The sequence below is a fragment of the Ornithodoros turicata genome, chromosome 1 (assembly GCF_037126465.1).
Source record: "Ornithodoros turicata isolate Travis chromosome 1, ASM3712646v1, whole genome shotgun sequence".
Classification (NCBI taxonomy): domain Eukaryota; kingdom Metazoa; phylum Arthropoda; class Arachnida; order Ixodida; family Argasidae; genus Ornithodoros; species Ornithodoros turicata.
Window position 1 is genome coordinate 90,079,567 of NC_088201.1, and position 19,581 is coordinate 90,099,147.

A 19,581-nucleotide genomic window follows, 5' to 3' on the forward strand; every position below is an offset into this window, starting at 1 on the left:
TTGAGCGCACAGTTTTTGCTCATAAACATAATACTTAAGGCCACCCATTTTCTGCTGCGGCAGATCCTAAGTTCCGCGGCAGAGGCTTGTGAATTCTGCGTTTGTCTGCGGCACATGCTCAGCGGCGTTGAGTTCAAACAGAAAGCTCTTTATTGGGCCCGCAAGATACAGAAAAAAAGCTACAGCTGTTGTGGCTAAGCATGAGATGGTACTTTGTATTCTCATCTGACAGAGAATGACATTTATCACTGACAATCATCTTATATCTGCTGAATGATCTCTCTGCATCAGCAGAGTTTATGGGTACACACAGGTACTTGACTGCAATTGATGCCAGTGCTGGCATCAGTGTTTTCATGCGATCCCAAAAGCCAGTGATGTCAAAGGGTTGTGGTGGTGGGTCGACTTGCTTCGAGACAGATGGGCCACGGTCAGAAGACTTGCAGTCTTTTGCAGTGCTGATATACAGCAACCCCTCAGCTGCAAGGTTTCCAAAACAACAACAACAACTTTATTTTTGGTCTTGGAGAGTGGGGAGTTTCATCGCAACAGGCGATACTCTACCCCAGTGCTTGGTGGAATGGGGGGAATAAAATAACGAGCCCCTTTACAATAATGATCGAAGTCCGATGGTGTCCAGAAATGTCAGAAGAGCTTTGAGCGCAGAGCGTTGCTGGGCTGGATTGGGCCAGGGACCAAGCAATTTCGGTAGGGAGAGAGGGCGAGAGTCCAGCTGACGAAGAGACTCGGAGAGTGTGGTTCGGGAAGGTTCGTAGTGAGGGCAATGAAGAAGAATGTGCTCCAGATCCTCAAGAGCACCACAGTGGCAGCAGGTGGGAGAATCAATTTGTCTCAAGCGGTAACGCCACTGAGCTGTAAAGGCCACATCGAGGCGCATGCGGTGGATTAATGCAGCATCCTGACGAGATGTGTTTCGTGGCATGCGGAAAGCGAGCGTGGGATCAACTCTGTTCAACATAGAGGGGGGAAGAATGTCGGTTGTCCGTTGGCAGGAAGCCAGGGGTGTCACTAGACGTCGCAGAATTGAACGGCGGTCTCCTCTGAGCAGAACAATACGGGTCCGGTTCCGAGACGAGAGTGCTGCTTCTGCGGCGCTGTCGGCCTGCTCGTTCCCCACGACACCACAATGGGCTGGAACCCACTGGAGAACTAGCCTGTGGCCTGCGGCGTAGATAGTGTGGTAAGCCATTAACACGTCTGTGACTAGGGGTGTGGATGGGCCTCGTATGCCGGAAGTTTCAATTGCTTGAAGTGCAGATTTGGAGTCTGTAAAGACTGCCCATTCCCGGGGTGGAAAATCAGCGATGTGTTGTAGAAAGAAAAGGATGGCATAGAGTTCCGCAGCTGTGGAGGAGGTTGGATGTGAAAGGCGTCTTCCATGCACGACGCCTTCGGATGGAATGACGAAGGCTGAGGCGGACTTGCTGTTTCGGGATGCGCCATCAGTATATGCTGCCGTAAACGTAGAAAACTTCTCGTCTACCAGAGCATGAAAATGGGCTCGGAGGATTTGAGGGGGGACCTGATCTCTTCTTTGCAGAAGGTTTGGGAGACGTACAAAAGTGGGCGGTACCGGTAGAGACCAGGGGGCTTCCGGCGGTATAGTGTCCTTAGTTATGAAGCCAGTGAGAGTCTGGTGTGTCCTCTGCGCTACTCGATAGAAGTCGCTTCCAGGGCGGTATCGAATTTTCCTGAGTAGCGGGTGGCGGGGAATGTGAGCACGCAAACGGAGGTAGTGCCGAGCCGTTTCCCGTTCACGGAGAACTTCAATCGGGAGCTCACCAGCTTCAGCCAGTACTTGTCGTGTTTCAGCCATTCTTGGAACTCCGAGGCATCGACGAAGGCTTCGAGCAAACAGGGACCGAAGCGTATTTAATGAAGTTGTTGATATCCTGTGCAGAATAGGAAGGCTGTAAAGCACAGTTGCCCTCACCAATGCCGCGTGAACCGCGAGTAGGGAACGCTGATCACAGCCCCATCCTGGGCCAGAAAGATGTTGGATTGCGGGGAGCCATCGCTGCACTTTAGTTTCAAGGTGTTTAATGTGCCGAGCCCAGCGCAAGTCCGAGTCGATTACCACGCCAAGGAAGCGGTGAAAGCGTACTGGTTCTAGCTTCTTTAAACCAAGCCAAAGTGGGAAATTGGCCATAGCTTTACGCGTGAAAGGGAGCTCGACACACTTTTCGGGTGAAAGGTCCATCCCGAGGTGCGTCAGGTACGTATGGATATTGTTTAAAGCGAGCTGCAGGCGGCGCTGGAGAGCCGGGCGTGATTTTCCTACTGTCCAAAGGGCGACGTCATCTGCATACACGGAGAACGACACTTTGCGAGGAATTACTGATTGTAGGCCGGCCATCACCACGTTAAAGAGTGTCGGGCTGAGAATGCTTCCTTGGGGGACTCCTTGGGGAACAGGATGCTGAGGGCTTTGGCCTTGGGACGTACGGACAGCGACAGTTCGGTCCGTAAGGAAGTCTTGGAGCCAGATGAAGAGCCGACCGGATACTCCAAACGAGCGCAAGGCATGCAGCACACAAATGTGCGAGACGGTATCATAGGCACGCTTGATGTCGAGGAAGACCGATCGGACGATCCGTCGATGGGCTCGAGCATGTTGAACTGTAGAGACTAGGTCGAGAACTGGATCCATGGAGCTTCGGTGGCGTCGAAATCCAGCCATTTCGTGAGGGAACGCACGTCGTTTTTCGAGCCACCAGTCGAGGCGATGCAAAACCATTCTCTCCATCAGTTTCCCCACACAGCTTGTCAGGCTCACCGGGCGAAAGGAGGATAGGGCATTTGGGGGCTTGCCTGGTTTCACGATGGGAACAACCAAGGCCTCCTTCCATGTATGTGGTTAAGATCCTTGTTGCCAAGACGTATTATAGACATGAAGGAGAGCTTGGAGGGACCGCCCGTCAAGGTTTCGTAGGGCGGCATAGGTGATTTTATCGGGCCCAGGGGACGAGCTGGCGTTCACAAGCTTCAACGCTGCCTTTAGCTCGATTAGTGTGAAGTCGCGGTCCATAACTTCCGGGGGACGGGGCCAGTCGTGGTGAAGTTCAGCCGTCAAACTGTGGACAAAACTGCGGTGTAGGGGCGTGGTCGAGGCAGCCGCCGGAGTCGTTAGTACCACACAGAAGTCCGTCGCAAGCGTGTTCTCGTCTACACGCTGAACGATAGCCAAGGCCGCGAGAGGATTCTTTTGAGGGGGCGCCTCCTTCAGAGATCGGATTGTCCGCCAGATCTTCGTGGCCGGATCGAACGGTGAAAGGTGGTGGCAAAACTTACGCCAACGCTTCCTGTCCTCGTTCCAACATCTCTTCCTATGCCTGGCAAAATTAATTAAATTATTAAAGTTAATGTGGCATTGACTTTAATTGCAGTGGGTCTAGGGCCCTACATACTCTTGAAAAATTTCCAGGTGTCACTTTTTCCAAGAGCTCTTGTGCTTTGCGAGCAGCCTGGTGCATTCCCAGAAGCTTCTTATTTGTTCTCCTGCATAAGCAGCTTCATCATCTTGCAGACCCTCTTGCCTCATAAGGGCTACGTAATCTTCCAAAGATGCTGCTTTAAGGTAGCCCCAGAGTGCAAAAAAGGCATTGTAAACCTTGTGTACAGCCATTTCCTGACCTTCTGCAGCTTTCAACAGTCTGGCCACCTTTTTGTCGAAAATGGCAATACACTGAGTGGTGTACTTCAGCTGTGTATATATTTCTTGCGTCATGGAAACTAAACAGTCTACTCCAGCAGCATCCCCATACTTTTCTTGTGCTTTTTCCAAAAAAGAGAGGGGTAGTGCTCAAAGTACTCAGAGTGGAGCTCCACAGCCTCAATCCATGAATTCCATCTTGTCTTCACAGGGGCTGGTGGTACCCTAGGGTATTCCACACCACATTTTTTCAGATGAGCCTTGAACAATGCACGCTTTCCACTTGAAAGTCGAAAGGTCTTCTTCATTTCCCCAACGTACTTTTCCACGAGGGGAAATGATTTGTACATGGGGTGCGTCCGAATAGTGATGTGTCGCACATGCCGTCATAGTGTGCGTCATATATGCGCCTTCTAGCTAAAGTATTCAAACGAGCACTGTGACCACCGCTACGCGCGCCGTCTGGTGCTGATCGTCTACAACGTATATTTGCAACGCACAGTATGAGGGACAGCAAATCGGCCATAATAGCAGACTACCATAATTTCTCGGAATTCAACATGGACACCGAGGCTGTTATGGTGTTTTCATTTGCCAGTTTGTCTGCATGTGTGCAGAGAATGAGGTAGCTTGAAGGTGTGTAGAAGCCATGCACAACAACTGAAACGTAAGCACAGCGTAGTACAAAATGTTCCAAAAAGGAGCCCCCCCGAAGAGAAGAGACGCTGAAAACTCTGCTGCTGACAATAGTAGCGTGACACAGTAACAGGATGGGCTTGCTGCGCATTTATCCTGCCCAAGCCACGGCACAATAGTTGATAACGACTATCGTGCAACGTCGTGAGCAACAGTTGTGTTCTGAAAACTTATCCAAGACTGAAAGTGACAATCCCACATGGGGAGAATTTGTGTGTTAGTTTTATTAATCTATTCACAAATAAACCATAAAACCGTCGGAGCAGCTTAGTCTGCTTTCGCATTTCCTTAACATTTCTACTTATGTGTTGGGGACTGGCAGTGACGGCGCCTCGCGGATTGCTCATCACTGATCACCTCAACTTCTGGGTCTTCCCCCGATTTTGCAGATCTCCCAACCCATCTTGCAGCATTTCTCATTCCCATGCAGAGGTGTGAAAACTCGTGTCGCTTTAAAATTAACTAAAGAGCGAAGGATAAAATATTTAGTGCTAACATGTATCTAATGTGAGAGACTAAATTCACAGTGTAATTGTTCTGCTCTGTTTCGCCTTCGTGGTATACCCATTTACTTTGGTATGCCCCCATTTGTTAAAACAAAATAGCCACCAGCTGCTGAAAACTGTTGTCTGCTAAACTTTTAGACAAACGCACCCTCCCCCGAAACGCGGCGTGAGCGGGAAACACGAAGAGCATTCGGCGAAGCTTGCATCAGAGGAGACTTCCCAAAGTGCGCCTTCTGTGACGCACATGTGCGCCTGTGGAGAATTCGGCCGACGCACCATTATGGCAGCACTTCCGGTGTGCAGTATGCGGTGACGCATCTCGGACTATTCGGACGCACCCGTGGTCACGCCTATCAGATTGATACCATGCGCGACACATGTCATGTGGACAGCATTGGAGCACAGTGGTTGGATGCATTCGCGAAATGCTTTCTTCATGTATGACGCGCTGTCGATGACAAGCGCAGTGACGTCTTCAAACTCAACACCGTAAGTCTCGAGTGCCTTGACCACGATCCAGCCGATTACTGTGCCGTTCACCTCATTTGTGAATGTCACGTCCACAAGGACTGGTTGCAAAGAGTCACCAGTTGATGACTCCTTAACAAACAGTCCGTCCACAACGGATTTCGCTCAATCGTTCGTCGTTGCGGCGATGACAACCGATACAGTGTCACTGCTGAACGTGCCTTTGAGTGTCGGCTGATGCTTAGCGAAGAGTTCTGGAAGCCTGCTTTGAAGGTCTTCGGCCAAAGGAACTGATCCTCCATTTGTAACCCGCTTCTGCAAGAACGTGCACACTTTCGGATGGTCACTCTTTTCCATTGGAATGTTATCTAACACAAGCATGTCCAACAATTTGAGCACCAGGTCCTCCCTTGCCTCTTTTGCCATTAAAACAGCTTCTAAATTTTGCAGCCTGGACCGTTTTTGCTGCCCTGATCCAGACGCTGTTGGGTGCTCTTTCGCTTTTCCGACATTCCTACGGTGGCTGCTGCTTCTGATGTGGTCGTCAATCGTAGGCTTGCTATGGTGGTCAATAGTTTTTGCGCAAGGCCGGCAGAAAAGTAAACCGCCATCTTCGTAGAAGTCCTCAGTGCCATTCTCATGTACCATTTGCTTGGCATCTTTGTTTCCCAGATGGGACCGCTTAGACATTTCCCCGCTTTGCACTCGAAAAACACAAAACGAGATGGCAGAAACGAAGGTAATGTTTCGTCGATGCGACACGCACACTGCTGGTGTTGCTCTTTGCACCATCTTTTTTTTTTTTTTTTTTTTGGCACGCAGTATGAATTCCAGGAACATTTGTAGCGTTCGTTATCTGAAGTTAAGACAAAAAATGGTGCAGGACGCGGGAAGTCAATCCGGCTCAAATCAAATTTACGGCAAAAAATCAAATCTTGTATTCCACGGCAGAGTCATAATTCTGCGCATTTTTGCGGCATCGCGGAAAACGCGTGGCCTTAATAATGCTATTGAGGGTGTGCATTCTACATGCGGAGGAAAAATATAGAAGTGACGCTTGCTACACACCAGACTAGTTTTATTTCATGAAGTCTAAGCGCATGTTGCCCGACTGATCATTCGTATCGTATTGCATGTCCTCCTTGTCTTCAGTTCCATCAAATGAGGATGATGTGCCAGTTACCTTGAAGCTTTTCATGATGATGTCTGGAGGTAACTTGTCGTCACGGCTGTAGAGTCTATGTGCACACTGTCTGTACCACCCTCGATGCAAGAAGCGAACTACAGTGAAATCATGTATAACGATATCTGGAGTTATCGCTAATTTAAAGGGGCACAAAACAGATCGACAAACATTCTCCAATTATTATGCTCCTTGAAAGAAGGAAGCTCACGATATGCAACAATATCCAAATATGAAATTCTTTTGCTTCTAACGAGCGTCTTTAACACGCACCAATGCCATTCAATGAGCATCATCCGTGCGAGTCACTCCGTATCCTTGGAACCGGCTCACATCATCATGTTGCAATGTATAGCAACACCGAATCTAGGCGCTGGAGGTGTGGAAGATTTCGCTTTCCTAGCCATTGACGGACCTCACTGAGACGAGCTGCAGCTCTCAAGGGAACTGGTTGCGGGAACATCGCGGTGACCTCGCGGAGCAATACAGCACTGAAATCATTGTGTTCACCTGAAATAGAATATCGAGGCTTTTTGGTACGGTTTGAACTGGCTGTCTTGGATTTGACAAGTGGGGGTATGTTTGGAATTGACCTCGCTTCTCGATATTACAACAAAATTAATATATAAGCGTCCCGCTTTCTAAATGGCTGATGATGCGCGCATCAAAATGATTTGTCGCTATTGTCGCCAGGACATCGCAGGGCGGGGCATGAGGCCGAAAGTGTGCAGTGAATATGCAGTCGGTTTGGAGCCATTGTGTACTTTTTTGCAACAATTTTCCGAAAACATTCACTGTCGGCAACGTATCACAGTGCATTTTAAAAAAGTGTGCCTTGTATTCCTGTTTCTTGCCTCTTTAATTGTTATGTCAGGGTCGCTACAGGAGGTTTGACCTAGGTCAATACCATCCTATGGAAGTTGAGTGCTCCGTGTTATCCCACGAGAGACACTAATGATGGACGCTATGAAAGAGGGTGGAAATCCATTAGAATTTCGATGATACGATCACGGATTATACAAATTTTGGGATGATAGGAATTCTTTTTTGATTCCGGCCGGAATGCCTATTTATCCCATGTATTAGAGTTTGGATGGTACGAACACGTTACCTTGCCTCTACGGATGATTCGAATGAGCCAAGGATGCGAAAGAGGTTGTTCCCGTCATGCTGCAGTCATGATGCTCCTTCTTTCGAATAAGGAGGGAGATCCTCATCATGAACTCCCTTACATCGTGTTGCACAATGCAGACAATGACTCTCTATTTTGTGGTGGTGGAGGAGATAAGATGAAAGGGATTACACAGCCCAGAACATTATCACATTATCTCTGTTTCACCTTTTTATTCCCCTGGCACCAGTAAACCACAATGCTGTGTGACATCGCACTGGCTTAGGAAAGCAGCTACCAGAACACGTGGAGGGAATATATCGGGACAACTTCTGTCAACATTACCTGTCACTATTCCGGAAGAGGGGCATCACCTAATGCCTGCATGCTTTGCAGCAGTAATTGCTGCAGGAAGAGCTCACTTCAGAACACTGTCGCACGACTCAAGGGTGGAAAGCACGCACTTGGCATTTTGAATCATCTCGCGAATTTGGGCAGCATTGGCCAAAAAACGGAAACACAAAAGTGTTGCGACCAAGCTCTTTCACTGACAGTAATGGAAATGAACAGTCACTGTCTGTGTTCTTGCCTCAATGTTTATTTTGGTTTAATTCTTGTGATACGAATTTTGGATTATACAAATTTTTCCCACTACAGTCAAACTCCTTTATAACGAACTTCAGGATACAGCGGAAAATCTTTGTTGTAAAGGTAACTTCGTTAAAGATGTTTCAAAGGAAAAATGCCTTAAAATGATAGCAATCTCGTTTATTGGTAGAATTTCGTTTGTCTGATCAAAATGCACCTGAGACCAGAGCCCTGCACAGGCCGACTTTTCCGAGCCCGACCCGGACCGGGCGCATCGAAAAATGGATAGGTAAATTTATAAGAAGAGAAGACATGGCCATAGACATACAAGGACTGTCGGTTTGACACTACAACAGCACGAGACCAAATTAAATCCAGAACGCACGCAGCCAAATGCGTTACCGTTACACTACCAAGTTTTTTGGATGTAGAAGATGCCGTCGACAAACTCTTCTCTATCCTTACCCCTCTCACCAAGCTTTCCGAACATGGTTGTGAAATACGTGAGGAGTCAGGAGCAATGTAAAGTGGCTTTGAGAGTGATATAGAGGGTCGAGTCATACGCATAATGTAGTGTCCCTTGCTTGTTTTTGCAAGCACTATGCACAGGAATGACACAAGCACGTGATGATATGAACTAATGCGTGGAATTAGCTGTGTGACCCGGTCGAGCATGACTCTCGAAAACATGTTTGTCGGCCCGCCGTGCTGGCGCCTTTTGTGGGCCCGGCCCGAAGCACACAGCCAAACACAAGCCCGGCCCAGCCCGCAGGTCGGATCCGGGGCCTGGGCAGGGGCCTACCTCAGACATTCAACCTACAATAGACATGGAAGCTTATCTCTGTTTTAACCTTTTTACCTCCCTCGCAACAATAAACCACAAAATTGTGTGACGAAAACAGCGACCAGAACACGTGGAGGGGACAGCTTCTGTCAACATTGCACGTCAGCATTCTGCAATTCTGCTTCACCTAATGTCTGTGTGCTTTAAGAGAAGCCTGCTTTACGAGCGCATGACTTGCGGGTGGAAAGCACGTGCTGGGCCTTTTGAATCATCTCGCGAATTTCGGCAGCATAGGCCAAAAACGAAGACACAAAAAGCGTTACGACCGGCCTCCTTCAGTGACAGTAATGCAATATGAACAGTCACTGTCTATTTTCTTGCCTCAAGTTTTATTTTTATTTAATTCTTTTGATACGAATTTCGGATGATATGATTTTTTTTTTCTGCGACTATCCTTGCGTTTGTTGACCAAGAGCGAGGGAGGCTCCGCCTCCTAGATGCTGGCCAATAAGAGGACGCGGAAGGCAGGCACTTTCCAGGCCTCTGCTCTCGCCTAAGAGATGGCGCAGCGTTACTGTTGTTTCGCGTGTCTGACCTTGTACACTCCGTACAGCCTGCCCACAAGAAGCAGGTCGCACAGTCGAGGTCCACGAATGTAAAACTGTAAAGGACGCGAATTTCGCGCTACCGACTTCAAAATTACTTCGTTATTTCGGTACAGCCGTTATAAAGGAATTCGTTATCAATGTCCAAAGTATACATTGAATCCTATGGGTGCCTGACCAGACCACGTAAAATGTTTGTTATAACGGCTTTTTCGTTATAAAGGCGTTCGTTGTAAAGGAGTTTGACTATACCCCGTGAGGAAAAGTGCGAGGGTACATCCTCCTGATGTTCCATTCCCGCAGTGTTCTACAATTGCTGAGGGGTGCAATGCTGGACAGCGCGTTGCCAAAATTGGTCCACGAGCTTGAGGGCATCAGATATCACTGTACGAGTACTCAGAATGACAAACTTTATCATTATGTGCAGGTCCATTCTCCATAGAGACAATGTATATTTTGACGGTGAAAGTAAAAACAATTGTTCTACGGGGTATATCATTATGTGAGGGATCGTTGTCCATGGGCTTTATTGTGTCTGGTTCCGTCCCATTTCTAAGTTCTCAGATTAAAGAGGCAGGATGGGTGACTGACGTTAGAAAAAAATGGAACTGCCACATAGTCCCTCGTAGTGAAGCGAGACTGTTCGAAAGTCGGTGTTACGTACCGCCCCCGCCCCTATAGTTACTGACGTCTGCAAGAAATGAATGTGCTCCTCAGTCGACACCCCTACATGGTCTTAAACAAGGACCTGGTGCATTTTGAAATCGAGATGTTTGCGATATCACTAACATACAGGGTGTTACCCTATAAAAGTCTACCCGTGCCGCCATGCCGTATTCGCCAATTACTCAGTGCAGTTGGCACATTGTGCGATCTTTATATAAAGCTTATAAGGACATTTAATCTTGGTAAATTTCACAGTGATTGAGTGTCGCAGCACGAGGTTATAACTCAAAACATGCAATTCCCATAGTCAAAACAATCAAGATGGCGTCGTTGAGAAGAGCACTTGACATGCTGCTCCCCAGACGACGACGTGTCGCATATCCTGCCAGCCGGATGGAACTGCAGTTTTCATTTCGCTTTCGTGTAACTGTCGTATTTTGCTCAGAAGTAAGCAACGTGAGGAACCAAAAATGCCGACGTATACTCAGCAGACGACACCCAAAAGGGATGTCGTCTGCTAACTGATAGGCGCCATCTTGGCTGTTTTCACTACAGGAACATCACGTTTTGCGCTATAACTTTGCGTTACGGTGCTCAATCACTTCGATATTTACCATGATGGAATGTCCTTATGAGTTTTATACGTAGGCAACACATTGTACCGCCTGCATTGAGTAATTGGCGAGCACGGCATGCCGGCGCGGGTAGACTTTTATAGGGTAACACCCTGTATATCTGCAAAACTTCCTCATTTGCATGCTCACTCGTGCTCAATGTGGCAGATGAGTTGAGCAAGAGTGAGCAGATGGAGAGCTGAGCTGGGAGTGAACGAGTATGAGTGAGCAGATAGAGAGGTGAGCGTGAGTGAGCGAACAGAGAGATGATCAGGAAGTAAGTGAGCATGAGTGAAGACACCGTGAACTGAGCAGGAAGTGATTGAACATGAGTGCGCAAACAAGGAGCTGCGTGGGATATGGGTGAGCAGGACTGAGAGCCACAAATGCACACCTCTGATCACTAAAAATGAGAAGAGTCGATTGTTACTGAATAGCGGTGAAGTGAAGCTTCGAGCAGAGGGTCTGTTCCAATGTTACAGCATAGCAAAGTTGAAAAAAAAAAAACGATCCGCTGATGCAGTACCCCTTCAGTGAAAGCCAGCTAGGCTGACAACCGGATATCCGATTGAGCTGGGGTTTGCACTGTTTATCTGTGTGCTTTGTCAAATGTAATTTTTCCACGGAAGCTAAAGTGGATGACTGGCTTTGTAGATTAGAAATGAAACGACCCTCTTGCTGCTTCCGTACTATGAATACTTACCAACTATCTTGCCTTATTTTCCTTGTTTAGTATGATGTGAAACAGATGTGGGTGAAGCATTATTGAGCAGTGTTGCCAGATTTGGCTACTTTATGTCAAACTGGGTACTCTCTGACTGTTGTGGCGGTGATTGGGCAATGTTGACTTGGCTATGTGCTGGCTACTTTGAGAATACTTCTTGGCGCTTATATTTGAAACATTTGTGTACCTAAAACGGGACAGTTTTGATCTGGGCAACAGATGTAACGCCAAAGTTCATACAGTGCGTTCATGATTATTGACCGCCTCTGAGCCATTACGATGTCCTTCGAGCTATTTTGTTTCTCTGCTGGGGTTTTGTACTCCTTAACGAAATTAATCCACTGATCCCCCTGCACTGCGGTGTCACTTATGATCATACTGTAGTTCTCTCCTGATGTAAAGGTGCGCCTTATCATTATACAAATTACCATGAGCTTTCTCTTGGACTAGGCAGTGGCCACCAGTCGTGTTATGTTCCACCTAGAACATAAGTCATGTCCAAACGGACCTGGTTATTTTTTTTCTTTCTCAAAATATCGGGTGCCTCAAGATCTCGACTTTAATTGCTAGTTGATCAATGTGTATCGTGTCAGAGTTCTAGTATAAACTTTGTGTCATAACACGAGCATAACAGAGGAGTTTAGCTCGTTTCATGTGATATGATGCCTACACGATACTGGCTGCACAATTGGATACATACACAGTATATTGGCTACTTTTGGCTACTTTCTCTGGGCACGTTGGCAAATTTACAGGATGCAGACCGATTTTAATGTATTGCTGTCACTATCACCTCTTTAAAACTTCGAGTTCAAACCTTGTAACCTCGATGAATCCGAGCCGTGGTGGACATCAGTGTTGCGGAAGGTTCAATGCCCTTCCTTGTGTGTCCATCTCAGCCTCCAGCATGACAGTTCCTTACCAGTTGTTGCTGCAGGAACCTGCATCACCTTTCCTAGTACACACTCAGTTTTCCCTCGAAACAGACTCGTGGCAGTTTGTTGATCTGTGGCTGATATAGCTTAATCTGTCCATGAAGCCAAGTCAAAAACCCTTGGGTATTAAATGTCTTTGCAAAATGTGTTCACTGTTAGGAAATTGAAGGCTCATAAAAGAGAAGTATGAGGGAAACGTCTTGTCGCACAAGGTGTAGCTCATAAAACGAGCGAATTCGTAAATAGAGTGTTCATAAGTCAATGGTTGACTGTATGACCTATGCTTGCAGGTGTTGGAGGTACTGGAACACAGAAATATCTGCATCTGATTCTTGCTACGTTATAACTTATTTTGTTCTTTGGAGGGTTAATTTAGACAGAATCTTATAGTGCCCAAACTACTGAAACAATTAAGTATTTTTTCTTTCCCAAAGCACCCTACATGTGAGGCTGTTCGCCTTGCACAGCAATGGAACACTGCCAGTAGGAAAGATAGTCAGATTTACGTTTTGTAACCAGTACATACCAAAATGGCATGGAGTAGTCTATTTATTACTATATTTGTCTTTATATGTTTGTATCTATTAACACGCAAGGATTTTTTGGGGTACATTGTAGTTTGGCAAACATTTTGAAAGGTGCATGCATAATGTTTTGAAAGGGCTTTAGATGTGTGGAGAATGAGGCAGCCTAGTGAAGTGGAAAGGAATAGATGGGACAAACTGAAACATTTTGCTTGGGACATTTTCAGTGACCATGGCAAAAGGAATCGGGAATGGATTTCCTCTGGCTGCTGTCGTAACAACACCAGAGATCGCAAAGGCACTCAATCAGACCAGCTTCTTCAACACCTTTGGTGGAAACCCAATTGCATGTGCTGTGGGATCAGCTGTCCTGGATGTGGGTTCCCATAAATTATTAAATTTTTTTGTAGTAACAGTTGTAGTGTATGCAGTTATTTCATGAACATTTGAAGCATGAATTTCTTGTTTGAGGAACAGAATCTCCTGGAATAAAAAAACATTTACAGTGCTTAATTCACTTTTGGTAAAGGAAATCAGGAGGGTCTAGGGTCGAATCGATCTGTCGGCACCACTTGAGTTCATAAAAATGAAATTGTCCAGGGCCAAAAAGAAGAGTGTTCACTATACCCTTATGATTTGCACCACAGTAGATTTTGAAAAGCTTTTGCAGAACTTTTCCTTGGAAATAGCTCCCCTTGTGACTTCACTGCTTGAGAATAAATGCCATCTGGTGCCTACACTCCCCTCCGCTACGTGACACATTGTCACATCGTGAACTGCTTTGGCAAATCACCACTACAGTATGTATTTCAAAGATCCTGGACTAATGTGTCGCTATCTATGCAGCTGTGCCTTCACAGCTAAAGCTGTTAAAAGCATGGTTCTAATTGTAGGGACTACGTCATAATGACAAGTCATGTCAAGTAGCAAGCAGACCGTCTCTGGTCTTGATGGAGTTGACCAAATGTGTGTGGAAATCATAAACACTGGAGATAATGATTGGCTAAGTTTTTTACATCACCACCAACATCACGACCAAGGTGGCGCCTCAGAGTGGAGAGAAATTATGCTTAGAAATTCATGCTTCATTGCTGTTACCTTGCGCGTGCAGGATTGTGAGCGTGACAGACACAAATCAGATGAAAAGACACTATAGCTAAAAATCTTTTAAGGTAACTTTTAACTTCAGTGATTACTGGTAATAAGAGGCTACAAGCATTTAGTATTTAGAGAGTATTAAAGGGACGGTCGCATCTGGAAACCCACCTGTGAAACCGATACCACTGTGTTTTGGCATCAGCCAACAGTCTACCTGGCAAATATTTTCACTCCAAAAGTGTTTAGATATTAACGAAATGAGTCTTAAAGATCAGCACTGCCTCAGCGGCTGCAGAAGCTCCAGCGGCGTGACATCACTCTGTAAGCGAAGGAGTGATAGGGCGGTGTGCAGAGGAGGAAAGGCGCCGTCCAGACGCCCCATAACTCTATGAGATGCCCGCACGACTGCAGCATTCCTTTTCTCAAAGGTGTGCCATCATTGGCCATTTACAGAATGACGTTTTCTCATTTTTCCGGACAGGGAATTCCGGCATAGCCTCAATATCCGTCGTCTCCTCTTGTCATGTATTTGACGAATAACAGTGAAACCACACCAGTATTTCGCGTGGGATTTTTGGAGTATTTTTGCACACAGAGGTTAAGGACACTATAGTTTCGAAAATGATTGGAATGGATGCGATGGTCCCTTTAAGTATAAATATTCATAGATAGTTATGTTACTGTACTGGACCTTCACATAACTTTGAAGATGTTTTGCCCATAGCATTGCTCTCTGGATCTAGACTGTTAATAAAGCAGGAGTTGAGTGTATTGCGATGGTCAAAATAATTACTTATCTGCACATTTGAGCCTTGCATGATGAAAACATGGAGTGAAAGTTTTGATCTTTCATCTACAGGTGATTGATGAAGACAAGTGCATGGAAAACTGCCGTGTGACAGGGACATACTTTCTCAAGGAATTGGCCAAACTAGAACCCGAATTCAGTATCATAGGTGATGTCAGGGGAAAGGGACTAATGATTGGCATTGAGCTGGTGCAGGATAAGGTATGCTATAGAATTCCTTCATTGTTGTTAATGTAATTGCAGTGGATACACACAATGGACCTTCGTCACATTATCCTTAGATTCCCCAGTGAACCACCCTCGGGATGTGCCAGAACAGACACATATCTGTAGCTTATACTTAAAACGCACTGATGCAGGATCCACATCGCGCAATCGCGATTAGGCAGCGATTGTGATTGCCCTCAGGTGCGGACAAAGCGAGTCTCGGCGACAGAGATCAACAACGCAGACGCTTGTCCCCATGGCTTTCTTTCGCCCTCGCCTTCTTGCTACTCGCACTGCCGGTTCCGGGTTGGCAAGATGACGGTGATGACAGCGGCGCGCACGAAGAAAACAACATCGACAAACGCCGAAACAGATGAAATCGCATTTGTATTAATGTGAATTTCAGGCATCCTGGACCAGTGTTTTCTTTTAATTTTTAACTTCTGGGGGTATTGTGTAAAGCTTCCACCGGACGGCTGCAAATGAAAACCAAGATCACGAACGTGAAGTGCGGACGATACGACGTGCCCAGCGGGATTACGCCAACCAGGGTTGCGGACCGATTCAGATTGTGTGCGACAGTGCGTTTTGGGTATTATAGGATCAAAACCTATCTTGGAGTGGGGCTGACGAGTTTGCGCGGTGTACCTAAAGCCCCTATACAGTCAACCCTCGATTTACGAGTTCCCTCGGTTTATGAATGGCGTCACAAGGAACCAAACTTTTTCCAGGTATTTCTCCTTCGGTTTACGGACCCTCGATATCCGAACTGTGAGCGAATTTTCAGGGAGCGAAATGCAAAAACACGTGTGCTCTGACCTCGATTTATGAACGGGGACGGTAGATCCGTCCAGAAGTTGACACACAGAGAAGCACTGGGATCGTGTTAATAACGAGGAAAAAGAATGAAGGTCAAGCACCCATGCAGTGTCCTCAGAGAACTCTCCAAGGGTACAGCCTTGACGACATCTATGACTTGGATGAAACCTCATTATTTTATAAGCTAGGTCCTAGTAGGACATTATCTGCAAACCCTGTCTCTGGTACAAAGCGCAGCAAGGAGAGGCTCACTGTCGGCATTTTATGCAACGCTACCTCAGTGAAAACCAATGATCATTTTTCAAATTAAAACGGCCAAGAGACTTTGGAAAGAAATTTTCCTCAGAGGTGTATTGTCACTACCGTGCGAATGGAAGGGCATGGATGACGTCTGACTTCGGACTGCTGGAAGCTGCCATAGTGACAGCATGGAATCACATCGGCATTGTGATAGGGCACTTCGATGACCAGGCGGATGAGTCAAGTGCGCCAGGCTTCTATAGTCTCTTCTGAACAGGATAAATGTGGCCGAATGTATGGTGCAGAGCACAGTTGCGGAGTATTTTAAAAGATAAACGTAATGTAGTGCATTTCCAGACGTATTTCAGCCCATTTCTCTTCCGCGCACCTTGCACCTCGATTTATGAATCCCTCGATTTGTGAACGATTTTTTGAGAAACGAAGGATGTTCATAAATCGAGGGTTGACTGTACTTCGTAAAAATAACACGAGCCTTTGAGGATCACAGCTTTCCCCCTCTCACGCGGTCAACTGTGTCTTGCCCCTTTCATTGGGCTTTCGTTATCACGTGGTGCGGAGCCTCCTTTGTAGCTGCCACTTCGGCTGCAGGGAGCGGGAAGTGTAGTGAGTGCCAATGGCAAACTATGCACTAGTTGTTTCTGAGCCTACCTGTCCGCGTTTTATGCAAAACGTAGTTGCTGTGCAATTCTGCCATTGCCATTCCGCAAGTAGGGCCAATTTCACGTTGATTTATTTATGTCAGTATCTAACGTGCCCTCAGGGGGCGTTGTGTGAGGGGGAGGTAACATCAACAAATACAGCCAACCCTTGATTTATGAACACCCTTCATTTCTCCTAAAATTGTGCATAAATCGAGGGATTCATAAATCAAGGTGCAAGGTGCACGGAAAAGTAATGGACTGAAACACGACAGGAAATGCATCAGATTACGTTTATTTTTGAAAATAATTCATAACTGTGCTCTGCACCATACATTCGGCTGTATGTATCATGTTCAAAAGAGATAATAGAAGTCTGGCACTTGACTTGTCCACCTGGTCCTCGAAGTACAGTATTGCACTGTGGATGTGCTTCCATGCTGAGCGAGCTGTCACAACTTTGGAACAGTATTGCTAGTTATCTTCACTATCACGATGATCACCCTCGGCACCATCAGTTGACAACTGCACTAAAGCGCCATCAATCCATCATCAAGCGGCTTACATATGTGTTCACCGTCAGCACAGGAAATGCACTCCTCTGTTCTGACTCTATTTCTTGTGGCTGTGTGGACTGCACGGGTGCTTGACCTTCATTCTTTGTTCATCTTTATTGAGTCGATCCCAGTACTTTCCCATGCGCCAACCTCTGAAAGGCTCTGCTGTCCCCTTTCATAAATCGAGGTCACAACATATGCGTTTTTGCAGTTCGTTCCCTGGAAATTTGTTCAGTGTTCGGATATCGAGGGTTCGTAAACCGAGGGAGCAATACAATGAAAAAGTTTGGTTCCTTGTGACACCGTTTATAAATCGAGGGTTCATAAAACGAGGGTTGACTGTATATACAACAGGAGAAGCAAAACACATAAGAAAAAACAATATTGTGAAATCATTTTGAGTTAGAAATATGAGATGATGATAAGGAAATTATATACCAATACTGGCAGCTAGCTGGCTGCGAAAAACTAAAAAGTCTGAGTTGGCTACGATAGACTGGGGAAGGTTGTTCCAAGCAATGATGGTTTTGGGGAAGAAGGAAAATTGGAAATGGGATGTACGACATGGAATGTGGTCGATTTTATGGGCATGATCGAGCCTAGAGGAGATGTAGTGGGCCGTAGTGATGAACAGAGGTGGGATGGTTGTGGTGTAGTAGAATTTATGAAATAAACACAGACAAAAGTATTTTGTGAGCTTTGTGAGCTCATAATCAACACTGTACTCTAGGCATTGCAGGGTCCAGTAAATGTACTCCCAACTTTCAGAGTTATGTTCAGTAATAGATGGAAATATGCGTAGTTTCTAAAGAAAGTACAGTAAATTAACAATGTAAACATAGAAATGAGAAGATTCACACAAATCAGGTTGCATGGAACACATTGACTAACTCTCAATGCAGTTCAGGGGGAGGGAAAGCAGAAGAAAGCTCCTTTTTGGGACTCACAAGTTGCCGGGTGCACGTATTTCAGTGTCATGTTGGCTGTCGTTGCTCCATCTCCTTGACATTCCTTCGCCGCAATTCTCCCTCCGAGATATAGAATGACAGAAGCGCTAGGTGAAAATGAAGGCGTGACCTTATCAGACGCAGCATATTTTGTGCGGTGAAGGAATGTCAAGGGGATGCAGCAATGACGGCCCTCATGGCACTGAAATACGAGCAACTTGCGAGTCCCAAAACGGAGCTTTCTGCTCCATCTTTTTTTCCCCCTGTGTTTCTGTTATGGTGCTGGATGCCTTCAGTGGTGTTTCGGGATAAATTGAACATGTGCTTTCCATTTCTGTTGGAAAAACGTGGCGATTATTTGACAAATTTGCAAGATCAATTTCAAAAATTCTGTTCATTGCAGTTGAAAATTGACAAAATCAGTCTTTCCTGGTGTCAAAAGTGCCACAAAGGCTAATGCTGCAATCCGTATCCTTGTAGAACGTCTAGATTGTTTGATATAATTGAGGGACACGTTACAGCAAACACCCTGTATACCTACTCACTCCATAAGAATTAGTTCTCTGACGCTTGTTAGTTTTTTCTTCTTTGGTTTAGATAGTGCACAGATAACGGAACTGCGGGAGCTGAATCAAATCAGTATTGTATGAACAATTTGACAGTTTGTAAGCACAGATACTGTGTTTTTGTTGAACAAAATAACATGGACTAGTGCCAACTCAGCTGTGGCTACATAATTCTGTTTCAGGAGAAGAAAACACCCCTTCCCTTGCCACAAGTGAAAAGCGTATTGGAAGACTGTCGCGAAATGGGTGTACTTGTTGGACGTGGAGGTCAATATGGAAATGTAAGTGAACCCAGACATATCCTCATGAACTGAAGCTGCTCATGTCATACTGATCACCAAATGTTATCTAAGGGATGGCAAATGTCATGTAGAAATGTGTAGCTTGCGACATACTAGCGGTTTATCCTGTCTGAAATCTACAGGTTTTGCAAGAATGTCTCTTCCAGCCAATCTACACATATGGCATGCTACTCAGTACGTGTTTACTGATCAATACAGACAACCTTGCAACTCCTGGAGATTCCAGGCTGTGTAAACTGCATGCTGTCGGTTCCAGACAAGTATGTCGCAAGCTGTACATAATATACAGAGTGTTCCAGAA

General features: G+C 46.0%; 1 protein-coding gene and 1 pseudogene across 1 annotated transcript in view; one reads left to right on the forward strand and one right to left on the reverse strand.

The window, feature by feature from the left end:
- Positions 1-19,581, forward strand: part of LOC135378455 (alanine--glyoxylate aminotransferase 2, mitochondrial-like) — a 69,980-nt gene that overhangs the window by 45,670 nt on the left and 4,729 nt on the right. The window contains exons 10-12 of the mRNA XM_064611500.1: positions 13,305-13,453; positions 15,035-15,184; positions 19,161-19,259. Of these exons, the coding sequence (XP_064467570.1) occupies positions 13,305-13,453; positions 15,035-15,184; positions 19,161-19,259 (398 nt within the window). The remainder of the gene's footprint in view (positions 1-13,304; positions 13,454-15,034; positions 15,185-19,160; positions 19,260-19,581) is intronic.
- LOC135378631 (uncharacterized) lies at positions 3,449-4,023 on the reverse strand (annotated as a pseudogene).